Source organism: Epinephelus fuscoguttatus, linkage group LG4 (assembly GCF_011397635.1).
Source record: "Epinephelus fuscoguttatus linkage group LG4, E.fuscoguttatus.final_Chr_v1".
NCBI lineage: Eukaryota > Metazoa > Chordata > Actinopteri > Perciformes > Serranidae > Epinephelus > Epinephelus fuscoguttatus.
The window spans coordinates 9,241,403-9,263,335 of record NC_064755.1 but is presented as its reverse complement, the minus strand read 5'-3'; the positions used below and the strand labels follow the sequence as shown (position 1 = coordinate 9,263,335).

The following is a 21,933-nucleotide window of genomic DNA, read 5'->3' as shown; positions in this document are numbered from 1 at the left end:
ACAGCAGGAGCCTGTTTCACAAAACCAGGATAAGGGATTATATATATATATATATATATATATATATATATATATATATATATGATTAAATAAATGATTAAAAAAATACACACCATACAGTAACATGATGACATGATGTTCCTTTATTGAATAGGATAAATCAAAGCAAGTAATCCATCAGTTCCTTTCAAAAGTGACGTCACACAGTGCTCTACAAGATAGAAAGCACTGAATCAAAGCATATTATTCATCACAAGAATAAATACACATTCTCAAAGGTCTGTATATAAAACACCCTGCATGTCTGCACACTGGAATAAATGCAGGACAAATCCATACTTAACAAATGAACAAATGTCAGGCCTGTATACACACAGTACACAGCACAATAAGCCAAATTAATATAAAATAACACAAATTCCTCTGCTATTGCAGGCCATATTCAACTTAAATGTGCAGAATGCATTTTAACTGAAATAATTCAAAACGTATTGGTCCCTGATCAGCCGACCACTGTCATCATCCGGGAAGATGGCCGGATTGTCCCAGTCCACATCTGATGGCACTCTGGGGGCCCTCTCCTTCCTCAGGCAGGCCACATTGTGGAGGACAGCACAGGCCACAGTAATATCGCATGCTCTGTCTGGACTTGCTTCCTGAGGGTCTGCGTAGGGTGTGAGGCAAAAAGGCTCGCAGGCATAGCCTCTGTCCCACACCAGAGAATTCACCTGTGAATACAAAATGTCATCATCACAGCCTCATAAATAGAGGGACATTCTTGACATAGCCTTGATTTTAAAAGTGGTTATTAATTGAGGTCATGTGGCTCACCTTGTGACAGGCGCCGATAGACTGCAGAGGACCGAAAGATTCGTGAGTCATGGACTGAGCCAGGCCACTTTGCCACAACATTGCTGATCAGGTAGTCAGCATTGCAGACCATCTGAAATTATAAGATGTAGACTATTAAACCATTCAATGCACATCACAAGCAATGTACAATGTTCATTAATGTCATAAAGTCATGTTCACCTGAACATTAATGCTGTGAAAGGATTTCCTGTTCACAAAATCTCCCTCATGGGCACCTGAGGGGGATTTTATTCTGATATGGGTGCAGTCAAGTGCACCAATGACATTGGGGAAACCTGCAACACAAAGCAATAAGTATCCTACTATGACTTAACACTTGTCCTGTAATTTGTACTTACAGTACTCTTACCTGCAATCCTATAAAAATCCTCTTTGATGTCACTGAGTCTTCTGTGTCCAGGGAAGGAGATGAAGACACCTGATAGTGATTTGAGGGCTAGACAGACACTACCACCACGGCAAATTGTGGCCTTGGCCAGGTTTTCAGCATCCCCACTGAGTACAGGAAACCCCACTTGCAAAGAAGCGCAAGGCCACACACACCATTTGCTCAACACTCAGCGCATGGCTCCGTGCTGTGTGGTGTTGGATCCTGGGACCCAGCAGTCTGCACAGATATCGGATGCCATCTGCAGAAAACCTATATCTTTCGTGTAGGTGGTCATCAGGAAGGCCAATGGGTTCGCCCTGTCCCTGAAGACCCTCTCCCGCCTGAAGGCTCTCCTGAGCACAAGAGCTTCTTCATCCACAACCTCTTGCAGGAATGGACACGCCATTGTTTCAGCAGGAAGGAACACACCATTTTGGGCCTTCATATAGGCTATTGGATCGCTAGATTTAATGAGGAACACCTTTGCACTCTCACAAGCTACAAATGGTTATCTAATTATCAGGATACCTATTGCCTTAAAGAATAGATAATTGATTAAAATGCTCCCTGTTTGACCTTCACACTGCTCAACTTCTGCCATAAAGTGTTTTGATATCTGGGAAATAGCATTTCAGGTACATTATGTGCATTTCTTTTTGTCTTAATACAGCCAGTCTTTGGTGTGTGACTTCTAACCAATCAAAGCACTTGGGGCTACCATAGAGATGACACTAGGCATTATGTCAGACTGTGGAATACAATCTGCAATCCCACCTAACTGTGCACAAATTAAACAAGCAAACACCACAGAAGGTCTTTTGATCTTTTATTTAAGATTCTTCTTCTTGAAGCTGGGTGAGGAAAGGAGAATAATAATTAATAGATTGTCTGTGTTACAGTCAGCATACAGTGTACACTGAAGGTGAAACTCACCTCCCGCTCAAGTTTTTTTATTTCAAGGTTCAGTTTCCTCAGTTTCCTCCTTTTAATTTCGGACTCCACGGAGAGGTCTGCCATCTGTCTTCTTTTGTATTCAATGTCCAGATCGGCCAGTTGTATTTGCCGTTTCAGATGTGTGGCATACAGCTGTCTGATAGCTTGTGAGTTCTGTAAACACATAATAATCAGCACAGCAGGAATTTTGCATGATGGGAATGTACTTCCATAAATACTCACTATGTTGCAAGGCTGGCTTTCATCCTGCAGAGCATCTGGGTCCTGTTACAGAAATGACATTTTGTGTGGGCTCCAGATGATGATGACTTCTCACCATTGTAGACTGAATGAGTACTTTCATTTGACATGATACCTCAAACCTTCTTGAATCAAGAGACACAGTCTCCTCATCGACTTCATCTGCTCCTGCTGCTCCACTGGTGCCTTCACCCTATCACATTTAAAAGGGATTCATATTAAAGCAAGCAGATGAGACATGCCAGGCTTACAGTATGACTTTGATGGAGGACTCACTGGATCATCATCCTCTGGTATTGGTGACGCCACTGTTGGAGGCTCCAACAGTGAGATGGTGTTTCCAGATACTGCAAGGTAAAACAGAGTCAGATAGTCCAAATGGATTCAATATGAATGGTTGGTTATGTCCCATGTAAAGATGGAAGAATGTACCTTTAATGAAGAGGGAGGCATCTTCCTGGGAGGAATTTATATTTGAGTCTGTCCCCCCAGGGATCCCCTCTAACACAGGCCTGCCTCTGTTAAGTTCCAGGGCTCTGTCCTCTGCAGGGGTGAGGTCAGCTGGTGGTGACCCACCACCCGTGCCTTGCTTGTGGGTTTTTTTTTTAACAGCTATAAGTACAGACAATATGTGAGTAGGCACCCTGTGGGTACAATGTACGCACGTGCATAGTATTTGTCAGGTCACTTACCATTCTGCAGGATGTTCTTATATTTGATCTTGACTTGTTGCCAAGTTCGTTTGGGCCCAGTCATGTTTAATCTAAGAATAATAAATTAATTAAGACAAAATAAATAACACACACACACACACACATAGATAGTGAATGAAATAACTGAGGAGCAAATATGTAGTTGCATTTACATAATTTCACATCTACAGTCCATTTCACTCGCAGTTTCATAATCAGAGTATAACTACGTTTTTGGGAATGTTAATTAACTATTTGGATTGTAATTGTGATGGATTCAGCAGAGTAGTGAGTGTGTGTTTGTGCAATACATACGCATTCAGGCGGTCTGCAATACTTTGCCATGCTTTCTCTCTTTGTTTGATGGCGGTGGCAGTGTTTCCTTTCTTTTTAATTTGTTCTTTTACCTCTTCGTAGGCCTCCATAATTATGTCCTGCTCCGATGGGGAGAAGTATGCTGCACGTGATGCCATGGTGAATCAGTGAATCTGTGATCAATTACAGGGTCTATTTAAGGAGCCATGTGTTGCAACTTATCCACGATTAGTTTCACCTGGCTTGATGAATCCGTGTCTACTTATCCTGGCTTGGCGTTTGTGGAACCAATTAAGCCTGAACTCTGTTGTTTTGGATTGGTTGAGCCAGGCTTACTTACTTATCCTGGATGTCTGAATCCTACTTTTGTGAAACGGACCCCAGTTCTGATACAAGTCTGACAAACGGCGCCCATCATCAGTGTGTTTGCTGCAACCAAAATAACTTCAGTTTATTCCAAAGTCATCAACAGCAGATGTTTTTTTTTACACTGAGTCCCTGAACAAACATGTGGGCTGCTGGAAAACGGCTTTGGTGGAGCTGTGATGCATTTGAAGTCATTTTAGGAGACAAATGAGTGGGAAAAGCCGCTGAGCAGTGCTGGCCACGGCGGTGAATAGGTGAGGTTTGGAGGCTCCACAGACAAAATGCAGAGAGCATCAGAGCTCTACATGACTTGAATATGAAGAGGCACAAGTCCGCTATCGGCTGCCTTCGCTGACAGCCTTCAGCACTTGTCCCACATTTAGTTTTTTACCTTTTGTCAGTCAAGAGAAAACACAAGTGCTCCAGCTTTCACACTGCACAGAGGAGCCACGGGCTGGGTTGAGTCTCCACGGTTCTCACGGTGTGTTTAAGGACAGCCTCCTGCTCGGAGCTTTCAGCCGGACAACGGACGAGTCATCCTCTTGCTCTTTGTGTGGAGAAAACGTCTACAACCGCGGCTGTATAAAGAGGCTTGCAAACCCGTGAAGGAAGACAAGCAGACTCTAATAATCTCTTATGCACTTCCCATCCCGGTGGTAAGGTGTCTTGAAGTTTGGGCACCTTGTCACAAACCCCGGCATTAAGTCATTCACTAAAGCACTTATCACTTTCTGTTCACTTGCTCACCTAACACACGTATTGTTTGCTGTCTTCCATAAGGCAGGGTTTTTTCCCCTCTCTGGGAGAAGGCTGTAGCTCAGCCTATTTCTAGTGGATACTTCCCAAAATTTAAATCGCAATTGAATGTTATAACCCTTTGTGTAGTATATTTAACTTATTATTCTAAGTGTTATAATATTTTCCTTTTTTTAAATTAAGAACTTTGCCCATTTTATCTATTTTTCTTCCTTTTAAACTGGTTTTAATCATTTTTCTCCATTTTAAAATAACTAAATTGCAAGTTATTGAAACACACACAGGCACGCACATACAAAATGGTAGCAAAACAATGCTCCAACACAATGACACCAGAACATAGGCAAGCTGTGGGGTCCATACCCTTTAATGGAAAAATAAACTCCACTAAAACATCCACCAAATTAAAGCCTGCTGATCCACTGAGGCCAACCAAACAAAATCCTCTTGACAATATCAAGCCAAAACCAACTCCTCTTCCCTCTGACCCTCATCCAGCTGCCAACCCAAGCATTGACAACTTTATTGAAGAGGCGCTGCAGACTGTCGAGCAAGGGTCAGCAAGTGCCCCCAAACCACCTCTGATCAGCAGCACCCAGAGCTCTCAAAATAAACCAGATGAAATTCTGAAAACAATTTTCGGACAAATTCAAACCCTGTTCAATGATCTCAGTTATCATATTCAACAAACTCCACTTGCTTTATTTGTGCCAGAATTGAAAAGCACACTCACCAAAATGGATATTTTTCTACAAAATGGAAGCAAACCTGCTCCTGCTGTAGCCCATGCCCATCGATCGTATGCTCAGGCTGTAACAGCCAGTGATGACAACGGCTTTGAACTGGTTCAAAATCCCCAAAAAAGATACAGACCAAACTCAAGTCCTCAAGCAACGCCACCACCTGAAACAACACAGCAGTCCAACGCTCCCCCACCAATAATCATTGACAACATCAACAGAGCAGTATTTCAAACTGAAAAGGACATTGCCAAAGAAATAATGCGCTGTAAACCAACAATATCACTCCATAAGTTGGTTAACTTGCAGCGGGGAGGGCTGCTGGTTTTCCCAAAAGACCTCAAATCAATGAACCAGCTCCTAGCACCATGGCCTGAAAAAGCTTTTCAAAGCTCCAACCTCAGCGTGAAGCTGGCAAACCGCCAAGGCAGGACAGGACCACAACAAACTAACAGGCAATTCATCATTAAAGGACCATCACTCAACATCACTGTCGACCAAATCAAAGAGGAACTTAATAACCAAGGCATTGAGATACTGAGAGCCCACCGCATCATCAGCAGGAGAACAGAGACCCCCACCACCTTTATCAGGGTCTCCTTGACTAACCCTGATGATGCCACTAAACTTCTAAGGGAAGGATTTTTCATGGACTTTTTCCACTATTGGGTCGAAAAAGCACACACTGCTCTGAACATCAAACAGTGTTTCTTAGCTGCCAGGGGTTTAACCACACAGCCCCACAGTGCAGAAACAAAACTAAATGTGTCAGATGTGGAGAAGAGCACTCACACAAATATGTGACAAAGCCAAACATGAAGCAAAATGTGCTAACTGTGGTGGTAATCATTCCGCGGCTTCCAAGCAATGTCCAACATATTTATCCCAGATCCGGCCCCCCCATCCCCGGACCCAGTCTCTCTCTCAGCTCCACTGAGGTCACAAAACCACCAGACCCCTAGCACAACGCACCACCCGCCAGGATGACCTGAAGACCTTGTGCCAGGACGGAAAACACTTTGAAGTCATCTGGAAATGACTGGAAAAACACTTCCAATAAAAAGTTAAAGAAAGAGAAAGGAAAAAAAGGGGCCAATTTAACATTTTTCATATTAACATAAGAGGCATAAGATCAAACAGAGAAGAGCTGCTGTACATTCTACAGGAAAAAGACGTGCATGTAGCTTCAATAAATGAAACATTCCTCTCCCCCCACATCGATTTCTCTCTACCTGGATATGACATCATAAGAAGTGACAGACCTCAGGGAAAAGGTGGAGGAGTGGCTCTGCTTATTAAAAGACCAGTTGTTTATCATGAAACTACGATCTCATTGAGTCCTGAACAAGCCCAGAATAATGAATTTGTTACTGCCAGAGTTAAGCTCTCTTCAAACTCTAGCATGCTCCTCATGTCAGTTTATTGTCCACCTGGTGTCACTCCATCTCCACATCTCTTTCAAGAAACCCTCCTAAAAGAAAAGACAGTTGTGATAATGGGAGATTTTAATACCAAACATTCATCTTTCAATAACAAAGCTACAAACCAGTCAGGTATTATACTAAACAGCGTAATCGAACAGTCTGACCTTGTCCTTTTAAACAATGATGAACCAACACACTATTTGTCCTCTTACAACTCAGTGGATATTCTGGATCTTTGCCTCATCACCCCAGACCTCACAGAAAAAGTGATCCAGTTTTCTGTGTGTCCAGATATTGGCAGCGACCACCTTCCAATAATCACCTCTAAAATATGATTATAAAACAGCAAACTGAGAGGCATTTAAACATTCCACCACCAACCTGAGTAATAATCTCCTTCCTTGTGACCCCGAGCCCTCCACCATTGACCAAAGAAATTCTCCTCACAGCCCGGGAAAACACAATAAACCTCAAGGAGTTCAAAATGGTCCAAAGAATCTTCCACTTTCACTGATACACCTGATAAAAACAAAAAGGAAACTAAGAAGAGAGTTCATGAAAACAAGATCTCCAGAGATTAAACAAAGAGTTAATCAATTACAAACACAAATATGGACAGAAATAAAGAAGGAGAGAGAAAGAACATGGGACAGGTTTTACACAGACCTAAAAAATGAAAAAACATGAGAAAAACATTCTGGCAAAAAATTCATCAACTAAATGGAAAGAAAAACAACACTAAAGTCTCAGTACTAAGAAATAATGACAAGATTATTGAAGAAGAAAAAGAAAAGGCAAATGTTTTTAAAGAGCACTTGAAGAATGTCCATTCATGCCCAGAGGACCCTTTATGCGATCCAGAGTGGAAAGAGATTGTAGAGCGGCAGGTCAGTCTGCATACACATCTACCCATAACAACAAACACAGATACCAATAACCCTCTGATTAAAGCTGTCACAATAACCGAACTCTAGGCAAAGGCAAAGCCCTGGGGGAAGATGGTGTAGACAACAGACTCATCAAAGAATCAGCAACAGAATATCTGGCTCAACTCGCAGACCTCTTCACAATCTGCCTCCATACTGGTTACTTCCCTAAGCCCTGGAAATCAGCTCTGGTCACCATGATCCCCAAACCACACAAAGATCCTCACCTGGCAGCCAACTACAGACCCATCAGCCTCCTGAGCACTCTGGGCAAACTACTGGAGAGAGTGCTGGCTGACAGGCTTCAAAGACATTTTGATGCTCTAGGAGTTTTGGGGGTCCACCAGGCAGGATTCAGGAGGCAAAGAAGCACAACTGATAACATCCTGAGGCTGGCAGAAGATGTACAGCGTGGCTTTAATAAAAAAGAAGTGACGATTGGAGTCTTCTTTGATATTGAGAAGGCATTCGATAAAATGTGGCATGATGGACTTGTATACAGGTTGCTGGCTCAGAATCTAAAATTCCCACAACAAATGGTGGTGCTTTTAAACAGTTTTTTAAATGACAGAGAAATCGCAGTGAAAGTTGGAACCTCAGTCTCTTCCAGATTCGGCCCAGAAGCCGGTGTGCCCCAAGGCTCAGCCCTCAGTCCTCTGCTGTTTTTACTGTATATTTGTGACATATATTATCCACCTAGAGGAAAGGGACAGGTCTCGCAGTTCACAGACGACCTCTGTTATTGGGCCACTGCAAAGAATATAAAATATGCTGCCAAAAAGCTCCAGGTGTGCATCACAGCTGGGCTGTGCTGGGCAAACATGTGGAGAGTGAAACTGAATCCTACAAAAACACAATGCGTAATCTTCACCAGACACCCACGCAAAAACCACCAAATAAACCTCAAGCTGTATGGAAGAACTCTTCAGGTCACACCAACAGCAAAATTTCTAGGAGTTACCTTCCAACAAAACATGCAGTGGACAGCACATATTGCTGACATGGAAAATGAGGCCAGACGAAGGTTGAACCATCTGAAAGTGCTCTGCAGAAAAAAAGGAGGAGCAAATCCAGAAATGGCTTCAAGGGTGTATCAGTCTTAGATTCGACCTCTGTTCGAATATGCAGCACCTGCCTGGTGTAATGTAGGGGCAGCACAACTAAACAAACTCCAGACCATACAAAACATTGCAATAAAAATGTGCTACAGAATCCCCAAATACACAAGCAACAAATACACCCACCTTCTCTCTGGCTTCATGACACTGCAAGAACGAATGGTCTATCTGGGAAAAAAGTATCTTCACAGGGCTGAAACAAATCCATCACTCCAACCAATCATTGAGGAAGAAAGAACAAATCCACCCATTCGCACCACTCTCCTGTCTGTTCTACTGAAACACAATATAGAAACCCAACACAACCACAACACATTTTAGATATTTAAAGGATTTTGCTCTTGCTTTTCCTTATTGTGTTATTTGATTATTTTAATTATTGATTTGAAGATGGGGCAACTGAAAAGTTCCTAGACTTTGTTTTATAGTTTTTTACAGATGTGTCCTATTGTTACTGATATCCTACAATCTTAATGTAGTTTTGTTTTTTGTTTGTTTGTTTGTTTGTTTGTTTGTTTTAAAAAACTAGTCAGGGTTAAAGGAAAAAAGAGGGGAACAAATGGGAAAAAAAGAAAAAAGTGTGAAAATTATTTTTATATTGCATGGTGAGCAGAGTGAAAAGATTGTGATGGTGTCATGGTGATTAATTAACCCTTTACTCTCCTTTCCCCTCCCCACTCCCCATGGAGCAACCAGGACTGAAGAGGACGGCTGTCCTGAACGGTCCCTACAAGTGTCAAGATCTTCTGTCTGTCTGTCTCAGCTTTCAGCAGTCCAGTCAGACACTCTTGTGTGTTACTAGGCATGAACAACATGGCAGAGACAGCTCCAGCTCCAGCTCCAAAGGCGCCGGCAAAAGGCGCCAAGAAGAAGGCGCCGAGACCGAAGAAGACCGGTCCCAGCGTCGGCGAGCTCATCCTAAAAACTGTGGCCACATTCAAGGAGCGGAGCGGCGTGTCTGCGGCCGCCCTCAAGAAGGCTCTGGCTGCCGGAGGCTATGATATGGAGAAGAACAAGTCCCGCGTCAAGACCACCATCAAGGCCCTGGTGGCTAAGGGCTCTCTGGTCCAGACCAAAGGGACCGGGGCCTCCGGCTCCTTCAAGATGAGCAAGAAGGCTGCCGAACCCAAGAAGGTCAAGAAGCCGGCCAAGAAAGCCGCTCCTAAAGCCAAGAAGCCCGCAGCGGCCAAAAAGCCCAAGACAGCGGCAGCTAAGAAGCCAGCAGCCGCTAAGAAGTCTCCCAGGAAGGCTAAGAAACCCGCAGTGGCCAAGAAAGCAGCCAAGAGCCCCAAGAAGGCTGCAAAGAGCCCGAAAAAGACCACCAAGAGCCCCAAGAAGGTGGCCAAAAAGGCCCCTGCAGCCAAGAAAGCCCCCGCAAAGAAGACAGCCAAGCCCAAAGTCAAGAAAGCAGCAGCCAAGAAGAAGTGAGCTGTCATCAGTCTCATCAACAAACTACTCACTAAAAGGCTCTTTTAAGAGCCACCCACATCATCCTTAAAGAGCAATGTGCTATTAGTTTTTATTATCATTAAATGAATACACTTGTTTTAATTAATTAATCATTATTATCAGCATTATTACTATTATTATAATAAGTAATAATTATAACATTAACATTTCCCATTCTGAAAAAAAAAGCCTGAATTTATTTCCATGACACTTATTTTTGGCAGTTTCAGTGGTTGGAATTTATGTCTCAGCCATCAAACAACAACAGATTAATAATCCACAGCTAATTTTAGGGTAACATCACATCATACTGCATTAACACAGCTCACAGGCCAACAGCATGATTTTCCTTAATTGTGTTCTTTATTTTGTGAAACCATATTAATTGTTATCATTTATGCAAGTGATGAAAGGCTATTTAAGAGGACGGCCAAATTCCAATCCGATCCCTTACAGACTCACTGATTTAGAGGCGCGTTCATGTGAAGTGCATGAGTGTGTGAGGGCTGTCCCATTGTCAGACTGTCAAGTCAGTGAGTCAGTGAGTGAGCCCTTTATGCCCCTGTACCATAGGTCAGCATCAATGCGGACTTACAGTAAGGAAATTGCCCACAGCTCATAGCGTTCTTGAGTGGTGACTGGTTTTGTGAGGTGATGGTGCTCTGTATTGTGGTTGGCAGTGAGTGTCTGTTTTCTGTCATGCTGTTCAGTTTCTTTATCGACTATAGTTTTCAATGTCTGGTCAAAATGTGGGTCATCTGGGCATGAATGGATGTTTCCAAGATGATTACGGAAGAATGTGGCTTTGTCTTTATTGTCAGTGATGATTGTGCCCAGGGATTTGAGTGGTGGTGTGTTGTTTTTTGGTGGATCTCCATTTATGCTCTTTATTTTTTGCCAGAAAGTTCGGGGGTATCTTGGTTGAGTTTCCTGTATTTTCTGTCAGTGAAGGGAAAGCTGTATTTTAATAGTGCTTTAGAGTCTGTTGATTTCTGTTTTGATGTGGGATAATCTGAACCTGATGAATTAGTGGGTAGTGTCTGTGCCGGTGCTTTGGCAGATGTTTGGGGTATTGTTTCCTCTCTGGCTTGGATGAGAAGTTGACTTAGGTTAGTTGCTTGGTGGTCCAGATGTTCGGGGATGGTAATGAGAGTGGTCCCTTTAGTTTTTCTTCTATGTTTGTTCTGAATGTTTCCCAGTTTGCTGTTCTGTAGTTGTATTTTTTTCTCTGAGTTGCTTGTAGTTTAAAGGCAACTATAGTGAGAATAAGCAGATGGTCACTGGAGAGATGGTTTGTGGTGGTAAAGTTATGAAGTTTCATAGCCAGGTCAGGAGTGCAGATAATCAGGTCCAGGATGTCTGTGCTGCCTGTTGATGGATATAGGTGCTGGTGACTGTGATGGGATGATGTGAATGGATTGTCATTTTGGCAGCTGGGGATCTGAAGTCGTGAGGTGGTTGTGAGCATAGTTTCATTTAGTGAAGCCACGGAGATGATGTTGTCGTTGAGTAGTTGGATGGGTTCTTCTTTGCTTCCTCTTATTCCTCTGATGTTTATGTGAAGGAAGGTGGTGAGATTCATTATGAAGAATGTTAGAAAAAATAGACAGAAATATTGCTCTTTGTTAGAGTGGGGAGGTGGGGTCATATACTGAAGAATGTGTGTTTCCTGATGCTTTTTAATACTTCCTCTATTTTCCTGTCATCCATGGCGAGTTTTTTGAGGTCGTCATGGAGATGAGTGAGGTGGGGCTGGGGGGTTTGGTGGTAGTGGAGGGTTTTCTCACTGAGGGTCTGGTGGATTATGTATGAGAGGTAGACAGGACAGGATTTGGAGGTGGCAGTGTTCTCCACCATAGTTGGTGCAGGATTTGTGGTGGTGGTTTTCTCCACATCCCAGGCAGACGACTGGGTTGGTGCAGCTGGTGGAAATGGGTGGAATTGTTGGCATTTGCAGCATTGTTTGATGGCGGGTGGGGGCCGAGCCTTCTCCACTTTGTACTGGAACAGGTCCACGTAGAAGCCTTCGTGGACACGGCTGGCTGCTTGGTCTGGGTTGGTGAGGTGGATCTTAATGAATGTTGTTGGCTGCTGGGTGGTTTTGCTGGTGATTCTGTGGATTCTGGTGATGTTGATGCCTTGTTTTTCCAGTTCAGATTTGACCTGTTCCTCTGCGTGGTTGTGTAGATGCCTTTGAAGACAAGAAGTTTAGTAGGGGGTTCAGACAGGCGTGTAGAGCCGGGTTTGCGTGCCAGTCTGCAGGTGAGAGAGAGGTGAGAGGAGACAGTTCAGGCAGGGGATGTCTTTGAGGAAGATGAGGAGGTGGCCATTTCTCATGTGAACCAGTTTTTGGAGCTGGACTTGTGGCTTGAGTTTTTGAATTTCCTGGAGGATGGACTGGGTTGTTGAGAAAAGATTGTTTGGGGCTTTGCAGTTCTCTACAGGTGTGCTGTCTTGGTGCTTTGATGATGGTTAGAGGCTGTGAACGTGGGTATATATATCCTTTCTGCGGACGTAGTTGAGCTCTGCTAGGCGGAGACATTTGTTCTAACAATAGAAACTAGGACACTGATAAACCCTTCACCTTCACAGTAGAGGCGGGAAATTACTATTCTATTGTGAATCATTCATCTTTCAATCGCCTTTTTTATGTCTTTTTTTTTCCAATGAGAAAAACAACATGTACAAAACATCAGGTAGTTCATAACAGCACATATTAAACCATAAAACAAAAACAGACAAAAAGAAGATAGAAGCTCACAGAGAAGGGAAGTGTTGCAGTCAGAGGATTTGGAGGAAAAATTGCACAATTTTCCAAAAGCTTGGTATTCTGTTTCTTTCCTAACAAACTGAGCGACATAAGAGGAGCCTTGAATACTATGAGAAAATGGTAAAAATTCAGGAGGTGACTTTGATCATGTCTGTTTATGAATAAAAAGTCTAGCATTTTTAATAACAACATTAATTAGATATTGAAGAAAACTTTTATCTGGATCATCATAATAACAAATACTATCCCTGAGGTCAAAGGAGTAAACTGAATTAGAGTTTTCAAAGAGGTGCATTTCCAGATCGCTCCAAAATCTTTTGGATATTTCACATTGAAGAGAAAACAAACAAGCAAACAAAAAAGAGAAACACTTTCTATATTAACACTTATCAGAATATACAACTGTACAGATAATCTGAGTCTTTATATCCTGACGTCAACTGTATTACTTTGTAGATGATCTCTTTGGCTGCTGTATCAGTTTCCATCACTTCTGATCCCAGTCCCATTGTCAGACTGTCAAGTCAGTGAGTCAGTGAGTGAGCCCTTTATGCCCCTGTACCATAGGTCAGCATCAATGCGGACTTACAGTAAGGAAATTGCCCACAGCTCATAGCGTTCTTGAGTGGTGACTGGTTTTGTGAGGTGATGGTGCTCTGTATTGTGGTTGGCAGTGAGTGTCTGTTTTCTGTCATGCTGTTCAGTTTCTTTATCGACTATAGTTTTCAATGTCTGGTCAAAATGTGGGTCATCTGGACATGAATGGATGTTTCCAAGATGATTACAGAAGAATGTGGCTTTGTCTTTATTGTCAGTGATGATTGTGCCCAGGGATTTGAGTGGTGGTGTGTTGTTTTTTGGTGGATCTCCATTTATGCTCTTTATTTTTTGCCAGAAAGTTCGGGGGTATCTTGGTTGAGTTTCCTGTATTTTCTGTCAGTGAAGGGAAAGCTGTATTTTAATAGTGCTTTAGAGTCTGTTGATTTCTGTTTTTCTTAAATTTTCTATCAACTAAGTTTCAGTAGATTAAATATATGCTAAATTTAACAAACTTGTCTGTATCTCTCATATCTGACAACCACCAACAGTTTCTATGTACAAATGTAAACTATATAGTGTTATTCACCAACTCTAAAACTGAGCCTTTAATTGTGGCAAAATTCTCCAGAAACAGTAGCTATGTTTCCATCCAAAAGTGATTCGAATCACTGGGAAATGCGTATTAAAAGAAATACGAATCCTGTGTGTTTCCATTAAATGTACAGACTTTGGTGAAAACTACAAACTCACGTGAGTTTTCTACAGAACCGGAAACAAAACAAGTCTCGCAACCAGCTTGTAAATGCATTACTGCCTTCCCGACCCAGAGTGTGGATATCACCATGAAGAGAGGTGCGCTACGTCAGACTTAATTCGAACATAACTGTTTCCGTCCCCCATTTTACGAATCAGCATTTTTTCGAATCAACCAAAACCTGGCTAAAGCGAGCGTGTTTTAGTATGTGCGAATCAGGGGATTTTAATACGAGTTTTGGCGTTTCCTTCATAATTTTCCGATGCAATACTTCTAGATGCGCATCTGAACAGGCTGATGGAAACATGGCTAGTGAGATGTTAACAGTTGATAAATTAAAGTATAATCAGGAGGAAACCAGATTGTGTTGTGTGATTTGGGAGAGGTGGATGAGGAGGGCTGAGCTCTCCATTAGACAATTCAACAAAATGAAATATTGAAATATTCTGATGTTGACATGATGAAAAACTAGAATGGGTGTTTTATTTTTGTGTTTAAGTTTGTAGATTTCTCTTCATATGAAAGATACAATATGGAACATTATAGTTTTAATTTTAATACAAGAAAACACTGGTTCTGTAACAATTCACAGAATAGTTATAAATGGATATAAACAGAAAATGCTGCTTATTGTAGTCCATCAGTTGTATGGTGTTTGAACATTGTTCAGCAACTGCATATTACTAATCTTTGGATAATCTTCAGATTAAGTGGGTGGCTCTTAAAAGAGCCGTTGGTTTGTTACTAGAGTCAGCAGGACTGTCTACTTGGAGCTGGTGTACTTGGTGACGGCCTTGGTGCCCTCAGACACAGCGTGCTTGGCCAGCTCCCCGGGCAGCAGCAGGCGGACGGCGGTCTGGATCTCCCTGGAAGTGATGGTGGAGCGCTTGTTGTAGTGAGCCAGACGGGAGGCCTCACCGGCGATGCGCTCAAAGATGTCGCTCACAAACGAGTTCATGATGCCCATGGCCTTGGACGAGATGCCGGTGTCGGGATGGACCTGCTTCAGCACCTTGTACACGTAGATGGCGTAGCTCTCCTTCCTGGTCCTCCTCTTTTTCTTGCCGGTCTTGCTAACGCTTTTAGACACGGCTTTCTTTGAGCCCTTCTTGGGCGCTTTCACGGTGGTTTCAGGCATGATCGGGATAGTACGTTTCTTCCAAAACGAATGAAGCTTACGACTACAGAGCGGTGGATTTATATCCACCTGATGCAAATAATACTGTGCTGTTGCTCGCACTGGATTGGTCAGCTTCTGAAGCTGGGAACAATACAGTGGGTGGGTGAGGGGAGAAAAAAGAAAGAAAATTCTGTTATTTAAAAAGTAAAAAGAAATAGTTGGCGTTGGGTTAAATACAGAATTATTCAGCTATTTAAATAATAAGTGACATATACCCTAGTATAAATGATATAGTTAATGCCACTCCTTTTCAAATCACACAAGTCATTAGATAACATCCATCCAAAAGCTTCTCTTTCTGTACAGGATTTTAAATCCTCACATCATCCACCTAAGCAGATTGGACTCTAGAACAAAAACTAGAATAAACATATCTTCTCACATTTGATAGCTTGAACATGTTACAGTAGTGACTGATTATTCTGATCATTTAGTACTAAAAAGCCTCTGTCCTGTGTGGGGGTAATGATAAAAAAAGAGACTTTTGGAAACTTAATGTTAAATATCTAAATAAGGTTTAGGCACAAATGCCACTTGGTACACTGAGGTTCAGGTCAGCCTAGCCCGAGGTTTGGTGGTGGGAAATGCTGTGATGTGTCAGTAAAACAACTATGACTGCTCCCACAAACACTGGTGGATATGTCGCTACATGTCACCAAAAAAGATAATTGGTGTTGTTTTTTAGGTTTGTTGGTGGACAGTGGTCCGTAGACGGGCGTCTTGCTGAAGTGTCATGCCATCCACCATCCCCTACACCTCCGGATAACAACATCTGCTTATAGTCAGGCTGCTTAGAGACATATGTGAAAAGAATGGGGACGCGCCGGACAAAAGCACCACATTTTTTTATGTGTTCTCCATCACCATAGCTTTCAATTTAGAAGGGGAGCCGCTTCATCACAATGGTGGACGGCAGCCATCTTGGATTTCCAAGATGGCCGCCATGTAAAATCTATAAGTGCCCATATCTCAGCTTCCAAGCTACTTAGACAGTCAATTTTGGTGACAAAATATACATTTTCTGGGTCAAGAAATGCATTAAAGCTATTAGGAATATCACTAAATGATTATTCATTGAGATCAAATAAAAATATTAATTCTGGGAATGTATTCACATGATTTTCAACAAAAGCGGCTGGAATGGATGACATGAATGATTTGAATTCAATTGAACTTCATTAGCTTCCCTTTTAAACACTGTAAAACGTTTTTTGCACGTACAGTATAATCCAATTATCTATCACATTTGCAACTGCAAAGCTCTGGTCATTTCCATTGTGCCTTTTTGCATGAGCCCTTTGTGCCAAGCTGCAACCTGTAAGCAAACACATGATTCCACTGACTATTAGCATGCAAGTGATTATCATTATTATGTAATATAAGTTAACCACCTACCGTAGCTAACCTTAGTAACAACCTAAATAGTAAGTCATTATTTGATTAGTTATTATTCATTTGAAACAAGCACTGGCTAATAACTAGACTACTTAGCTAGGTTGACTAGCTATTTTGTGATTTCAGCTGCTGAAACTAGCTAGCTAGGTACCTAGTTATTAACCTGTACTTGTTAGCTACTTACTAGCATACAGCAGTGTCATTATCCAAAAATAGCATTCTTCTGATAGAGATGTTTGTGTCAATAACTGAACATCTAACTGTCTAACTGAGCATGTGCAGAGTGAGTGGCATCACTCTAGCTTGCTTTGGGCCGGAGGAACTATGTTTTTGTTTTTTTTTTTGATACTTTTTATTTAGTATTTTCAGCTTAAGATATAACAAACAAATGAACAAACAAACAAACATTCAATATTGCCTCTGTTGGCAATATTATGATGCACGTCCAATGACTTCAAATGTCTTAATTGATAGCATCCTCTATTCCTCTAATGTAGGCAGACCATTTCTCCCATTTCCTGTGGAAAATCACTCCTATGGACCTCAGACAGAAAGTCATCTTTTCCATTGCACTGATTTCTTTAACTCTGTCCATCCACTGATTGAGATGTGGGGTCTCAGTTTTTTATACCAGTTCTTTATGACTGGTTTTTTTTTTTTTTTTTTTACAGGCCATTAGCAGTATTTTGGACAGATACCAGTCTTTTTTTTTAATCACATCATCTTTCAAAGCACAGAAATACAAAACTTTAACATCATTAGGAACCTTATAACCCAAAATCTTTCCCACAGTTAGACATATATTTTCCCAGAAAGTTTGAATTTTTGGGCATAACCAGAAGCTATGGGAGTGATCAGCTTTCAAGTTTCCGCACTGCCTCCAGCACTGTTCCTGTGATTGAGATAAGATAGTTCTTTATTCTTCTTTTTATTCTTCTTTTTATAGGCTTCAGTCAGAATATCTATCACTGCATTACCCTCTAATGTTGGTTTTGTTTTTTGTTTTTTTATCATAGTAATCTCTTATTTGTAGGTATCTGTTTTCAAGTCCAAACTCCTTTTGTAATTCCCCAAAACTTTTTAAGAATCCACTGTGAGTTAGTGTACATACTGCTGTAATGCCCTTGTCCCACCACTGTCTGAAACCAACATCACTGACTCCTGGTTTAAATTTGGGATCTAGAGCAGGCCAGATTGATAATTTCATGTCCCCTTCCATATTGTATTCTTTCACCATTTTACTCCAAATATCCATTGTTTGTTTAATGATTTCATTCTTGCGTTGTTGAGACATTTTATTTCCTATGTCTCCTAGTGATGCTTGAATATGGAAAGTATCTATCTTGCCCTCTATATCTTTCCATCTTGCCTGATATAGAGGGCAGCATATGTGCAAACCAGGAACCTCCCTTGAGCTGCATAAAAGTATTGTTTCAGGTTGGGCAGGGACACCCAGCCCTCCTCTTTTCGTAATTGAAGTGTCTTATACCTGACCCTTGGTTTCTGTCCAGCCCAGATAAATCTAGATATAAGTTTGTCCCAGTGTCTAAATTGTGTCTCTGGCATCATTTGTGGGATGGATTGAAAAAGGTATAATAATCTTGGTAATGCATTTAATTTTTATTACCTCAATTCATGTCTCAAAATCCATGTTGAAAGCTGACCACCGCCTGGTATCTGTTGGTATATTATTAATCTGATTATAATTTATTTCGAATGTTTTATTGAGATTTTTTTTGCCAGTATCACACCCAGATATTTGATCACTTTAACATTCCATCTGATTTTATATTTTTCTTTAATTTCTTGGCCTGGAGAATAATTTAAGGTGAGAATTTGTGTTTTTGCTATGTTTAATTTATTTTCTTTATTTTTTATTTTATTCACCATAGTCCTCTAATATCGACATCAGTTTCGAGTCAGAGCCACAATAACATCGTCTGCGAAAAAGCCCTATAATATGTTCCTGTTCTCTTATTTGGATTCCTTCTAAATTTTTGCTCTGCCTGATCATTTGTACCAACGGTCTAATAAATATTGCAAACAAGGTAGGGCTAAGGCAGCATCCCTGGCGGGTCCCTCGCTGTAAGACAAATCTAAGATGTCTATTAATTTTTATCCTTGCTGTAGGTTCTTGATAGAGGCTTTGAATACATTGTATTGATTGTTTTTTAATCTCTAGTCTCCCCAGTACCTGATATAGAAATCTCCAATTGACACAGTCAAAAGCCTTCTCTGCATCGAGACTCACTAATACTGCTCTCAATCCCTGTTTTTGAATCTGGTCTATTATGTGTAGGGTACGCCTAACATTATCCTGAGTCTGGGAACTATGTGTAGTTTATACAGTACATTGCTCCACCACACATTAGTTATGCTTAATAATCTCCAATTTAAAAGTGAAAGGCTAAAGTTACTTACTTCTTCAAATGCATATTGTTGTCTCAAACGATGTTTGGGTAGGAGTAATTCCTGGACTCAAAATATTTCTTGGAGGTGCTCTTTGGTTAGGGATACATGTAGTCATCAGTTTCAAAGCAATCTCTTTAAAAAGACCAAAGATACCGAAGTGTTACATCATGTTTTGACAGTCTGGATATTTCCAAAATTCAAAAAAAAAAAAAAAAAAAAAAAAAAGTTGACTGGAATTCTGACCGTGTCATGAAGAATTATTGTGTCACAAATACTAAATCTAATGTGTGAAGTGCTGATATCAGTGAGAAGTGGGGTCAATATACATTGATTAACTCTATCACTATACTTAGCTGGTGTCTTACTTCAATTTATTTTAAGAGGATGATGACTAAGTAAATCAGTGATGTTTCCCTCCTGGTCTCAATTGATTATAGGGACAGAAAATTATGCATGAAATAAAAACATTTAATAAAAGTGAACATGTTGGATTACATTAACTGATTTATGGAAGAGACTTGCAAAATGTTATCATTCAGGCTGTAGAGGAAGATCCACCATATAGTTAATTATTATTGATGTGCTGTGAGCAGAGAAGTGAGCTCTTGAGTGAGGAGTGAGGTGGCTCTTAAAAGAGCCGTTGTGGTTTGTGGAGCAGCAGCAGCAGAGTTTAAGCTCTCTCTCCGCGGATGCGACGGGCCAGCTGGATGTCTTTGGGCATGATGGTGACTCTCTTGGCGTGGATGGCGCACAGGTTGGTGTCCTCAAACAGGCCCACCAGGTAAGCCTCACTGGACTCCTGCAGAGCCATGACAGCGGAGCTCTGGAAGCGCAGGTCGGTCTTGAAATCCTGAGCGATTTCTCGGACCAGGCGCTGGAAGGGCAGCTTGCGGATCAGCAGCTCCGTGGATTTCTGGTAGCGACGGATCTCTCTCAGAGCCACGGTACCGGGCCTGTAACGGTGAGGCTTCTTCACGCCGCCTGTGGCCGGGGCGCTCTTACGGGCAGCCTTGGTGGCCAGCTGCTTCCTCGGGGCTTTGCCTCCGGTGGATTTACGAGCGGTCTGCTTAGTTCTTGCCATGACTTCTCCTTTCACTGATCAAGATAATAACTAAATGTTACGGGGAGACACGCTGCTTTTCAACTCTGAGACCGGCTGTAAAAATTGTGACGTTGCTTCAGACCTCCGGCTCCTGATTGGTGAGGGGCTCCTACGGAGCTCAGCACCGCCTGAAGGAGCGACCCACCGCCCACATCTCCGCTGCTTATTGGCTGAAAATCCTTTCAAAAGATCCGCCAAAATTCAGGCTGGGCCGCCCTCTGCTGCTCTGCTGAAGCCTCTTTTCTGGTTGGTCTGGCAGGAGCCGGCCCGCGCTCCGTGGATATATAGAGGAGAGTTTGAGCTGCTGAGGGAACACTTGTCTTTGTCCCGACTTTAGAGAGCGTCTGAAAAATGAGTGGCCGCGGAAAAACTGGAGGTAAAGCCAGAGCCAAGGCAAAGACCCGCTCCTCCCGTGCTGGGCTCCAGTTCCCAGTCGGCCGTGTCCACAGGCTGCTGCGCAAAGGAAACTATGCGCAGCGTGTCGGTGCCGGCGCCCCCGTCTACCTGGCGGCTGTGCTGGAGTACCTGACCGCTGAGATCCTGGAGTTGGCTGGAAACGCTGCCCGCGACAACAAGAAGACCCGTATCATCCCCCGTCACCTGCAGCTGGCTGTCCGCAACGACGAGGAGCTCAACAAGCTGCTGGGCGGAGTGACCATCGCTCAGGGCGGCGTGCTGCCCAACATCCAGGCTGTTCTGCTGCCCAAGAAGACCGAGAAGGCCGCCAAGGCCAAGTAAACCTGGACACTTTCTGGCTGCTGGAAACTGGCCCCCAAAACGGCTCTTTTAAGAGCCATGCACTTCCCTCATAAAGAACTCTGATTCTCATGTCGCGGATGTAAATAATCAATTACGAGTAGGATTTTTGTTTTAATCTACTTCTCTGCTATAATCTTTAACAATAGAAAAACACAATTATCCTAAATATACATGTGTTGAAAAAGCAGTCCCGTGATAATAGTGTCAAAGTAAGAATAAACTAACAACTAAAGGAGATCATAAAGGGGCATAAAATGCTTCAAAAGTAGTTAACCTTTCTTAAATAATCCCCAGAGGATCTGAACAATTTAAGTCATTCAAAGTGACCAGAAATACAGAAGGCAAAGATACAGAGTCAGAGAGAGATGCTACCAGATACAAGATGGAGGCAGCTAATGACCAAATAGCCTACTGAACAAACCTCAAAGGACATAAAGCACAACAGTGTACAAACAGTACGCTGTGGGTGGCCTGGCAAAAACTATGCACAGGGCATATTAATTTCAATTGATAATATTAAGCTGAACCCATCAGGAGAGGCTGAGCCACTGTTTGTTTTTTGTTCAGTGTATTTATTGACATTAATGGAGGTGGTCACCAGTTGACAATCTTAGAGGGCCTGGATCGAGCTATTTTAAATACTTTATTTTTCTGTATGAGTCCTATTTCACAAACGTGGACAGACTTGGCCTAACCTGTCATTTTCACAGGTGTCCTCTCAGATGAAAGTTCCCATGGATTGTTTAGTGATCGGGTGACTGTCATCCAGCTGAAGATTGGGTCTCATTTGTTTTTTCA

The 21,933-nt window shown here is 42.1% G+C and overlaps 4 protein-coding genes and 1 pseudogene across 4 annotated transcripts in view; 3 read left to right on the top strand and 2 right to left on the bottom strand.

The window, feature by feature from the left end:
* The window catches only part of LOC125887943 (histone H3-like), a 33,811-nt gene extending 13,456 nt beyond the window's left edge, over positions 1–20,355 (bottom strand). Inside the window, exon 1 of the mRNA XM_049575096.1 lies at positions 20,025–20,355. Coding sequence (XP_049431053.1) covers positions 20,025–20,355 — 331 coding nt within the window. The remainder of the gene's footprint in view (positions 1–20,024) is intronic.
* LOC125887275 (uncharacterized) overlaps positions 1–21,933 on the top strand; it is a 753,166-nt pseudogene that overhangs the window by 92,706 nt on the left and 638,527 nt on the right.
* Positions 9,579–10,202, top strand: LOC125887945 (histone H1-like). The gene has a single exon (XM_049575098.1). The coding sequence runs from the start codon at positions 9,579–9,581 to the stop codon at positions 10,200–10,202; it is 624 nt and encodes a 207-aa protein (XP_049431055.1).
* On the bottom strand, positions 14,862–15,440 carry LOC125887976 (histone H2B 1/2-like). Its single transcript, XM_049575129.1, has one exon. The coding sequence runs from the start codon at positions 15,423–15,425 to the stop codon at positions 15,051–15,053; it is 375 nt and encodes a 124-aa protein (XP_049431086.1). The 5' UTR covers positions 15,426–15,440; the 3' UTR covers positions 14,862–15,050.
* On the top strand, positions 20,708–21,231 carry LOC125887962 (histone H2A-like). Its single transcript, XM_049575115.1, has one exon. It carries the CDS (start codon positions 20,728–20,730, stop codon positions 21,112–21,114), a length of 387 nt encoding a protein of 128 aa, XP_049431072.1. The 5' UTR covers positions 20,708–20,727; the 3' UTR covers positions 21,115–21,231.

Excerpts from the sequence above, each read along its gene's own strand:
- LOC125887945 (XM_049575098.1), top strand. The coding sequence starts at position 9,579 with ATGAACAACATGGCAGAGACAGCTCCAGCTCCAGCTCCAAAGGCGCCG.
- LOC125887976 (XM_049575129.1), bottom strand. The coding sequence starts at position 15,425 with ATGCCTGAAACCACCGTGAAAGCGCCCAAGAAGGGCTCAAAGAAAGCC.
- LOC125887962 (XM_049575115.1), top strand. The coding sequence starts at position 20,728 with ATGAGTGGCCGCGGAAAAACTGGAGGTAAAGCCAGAGCCAAGGCAAAG.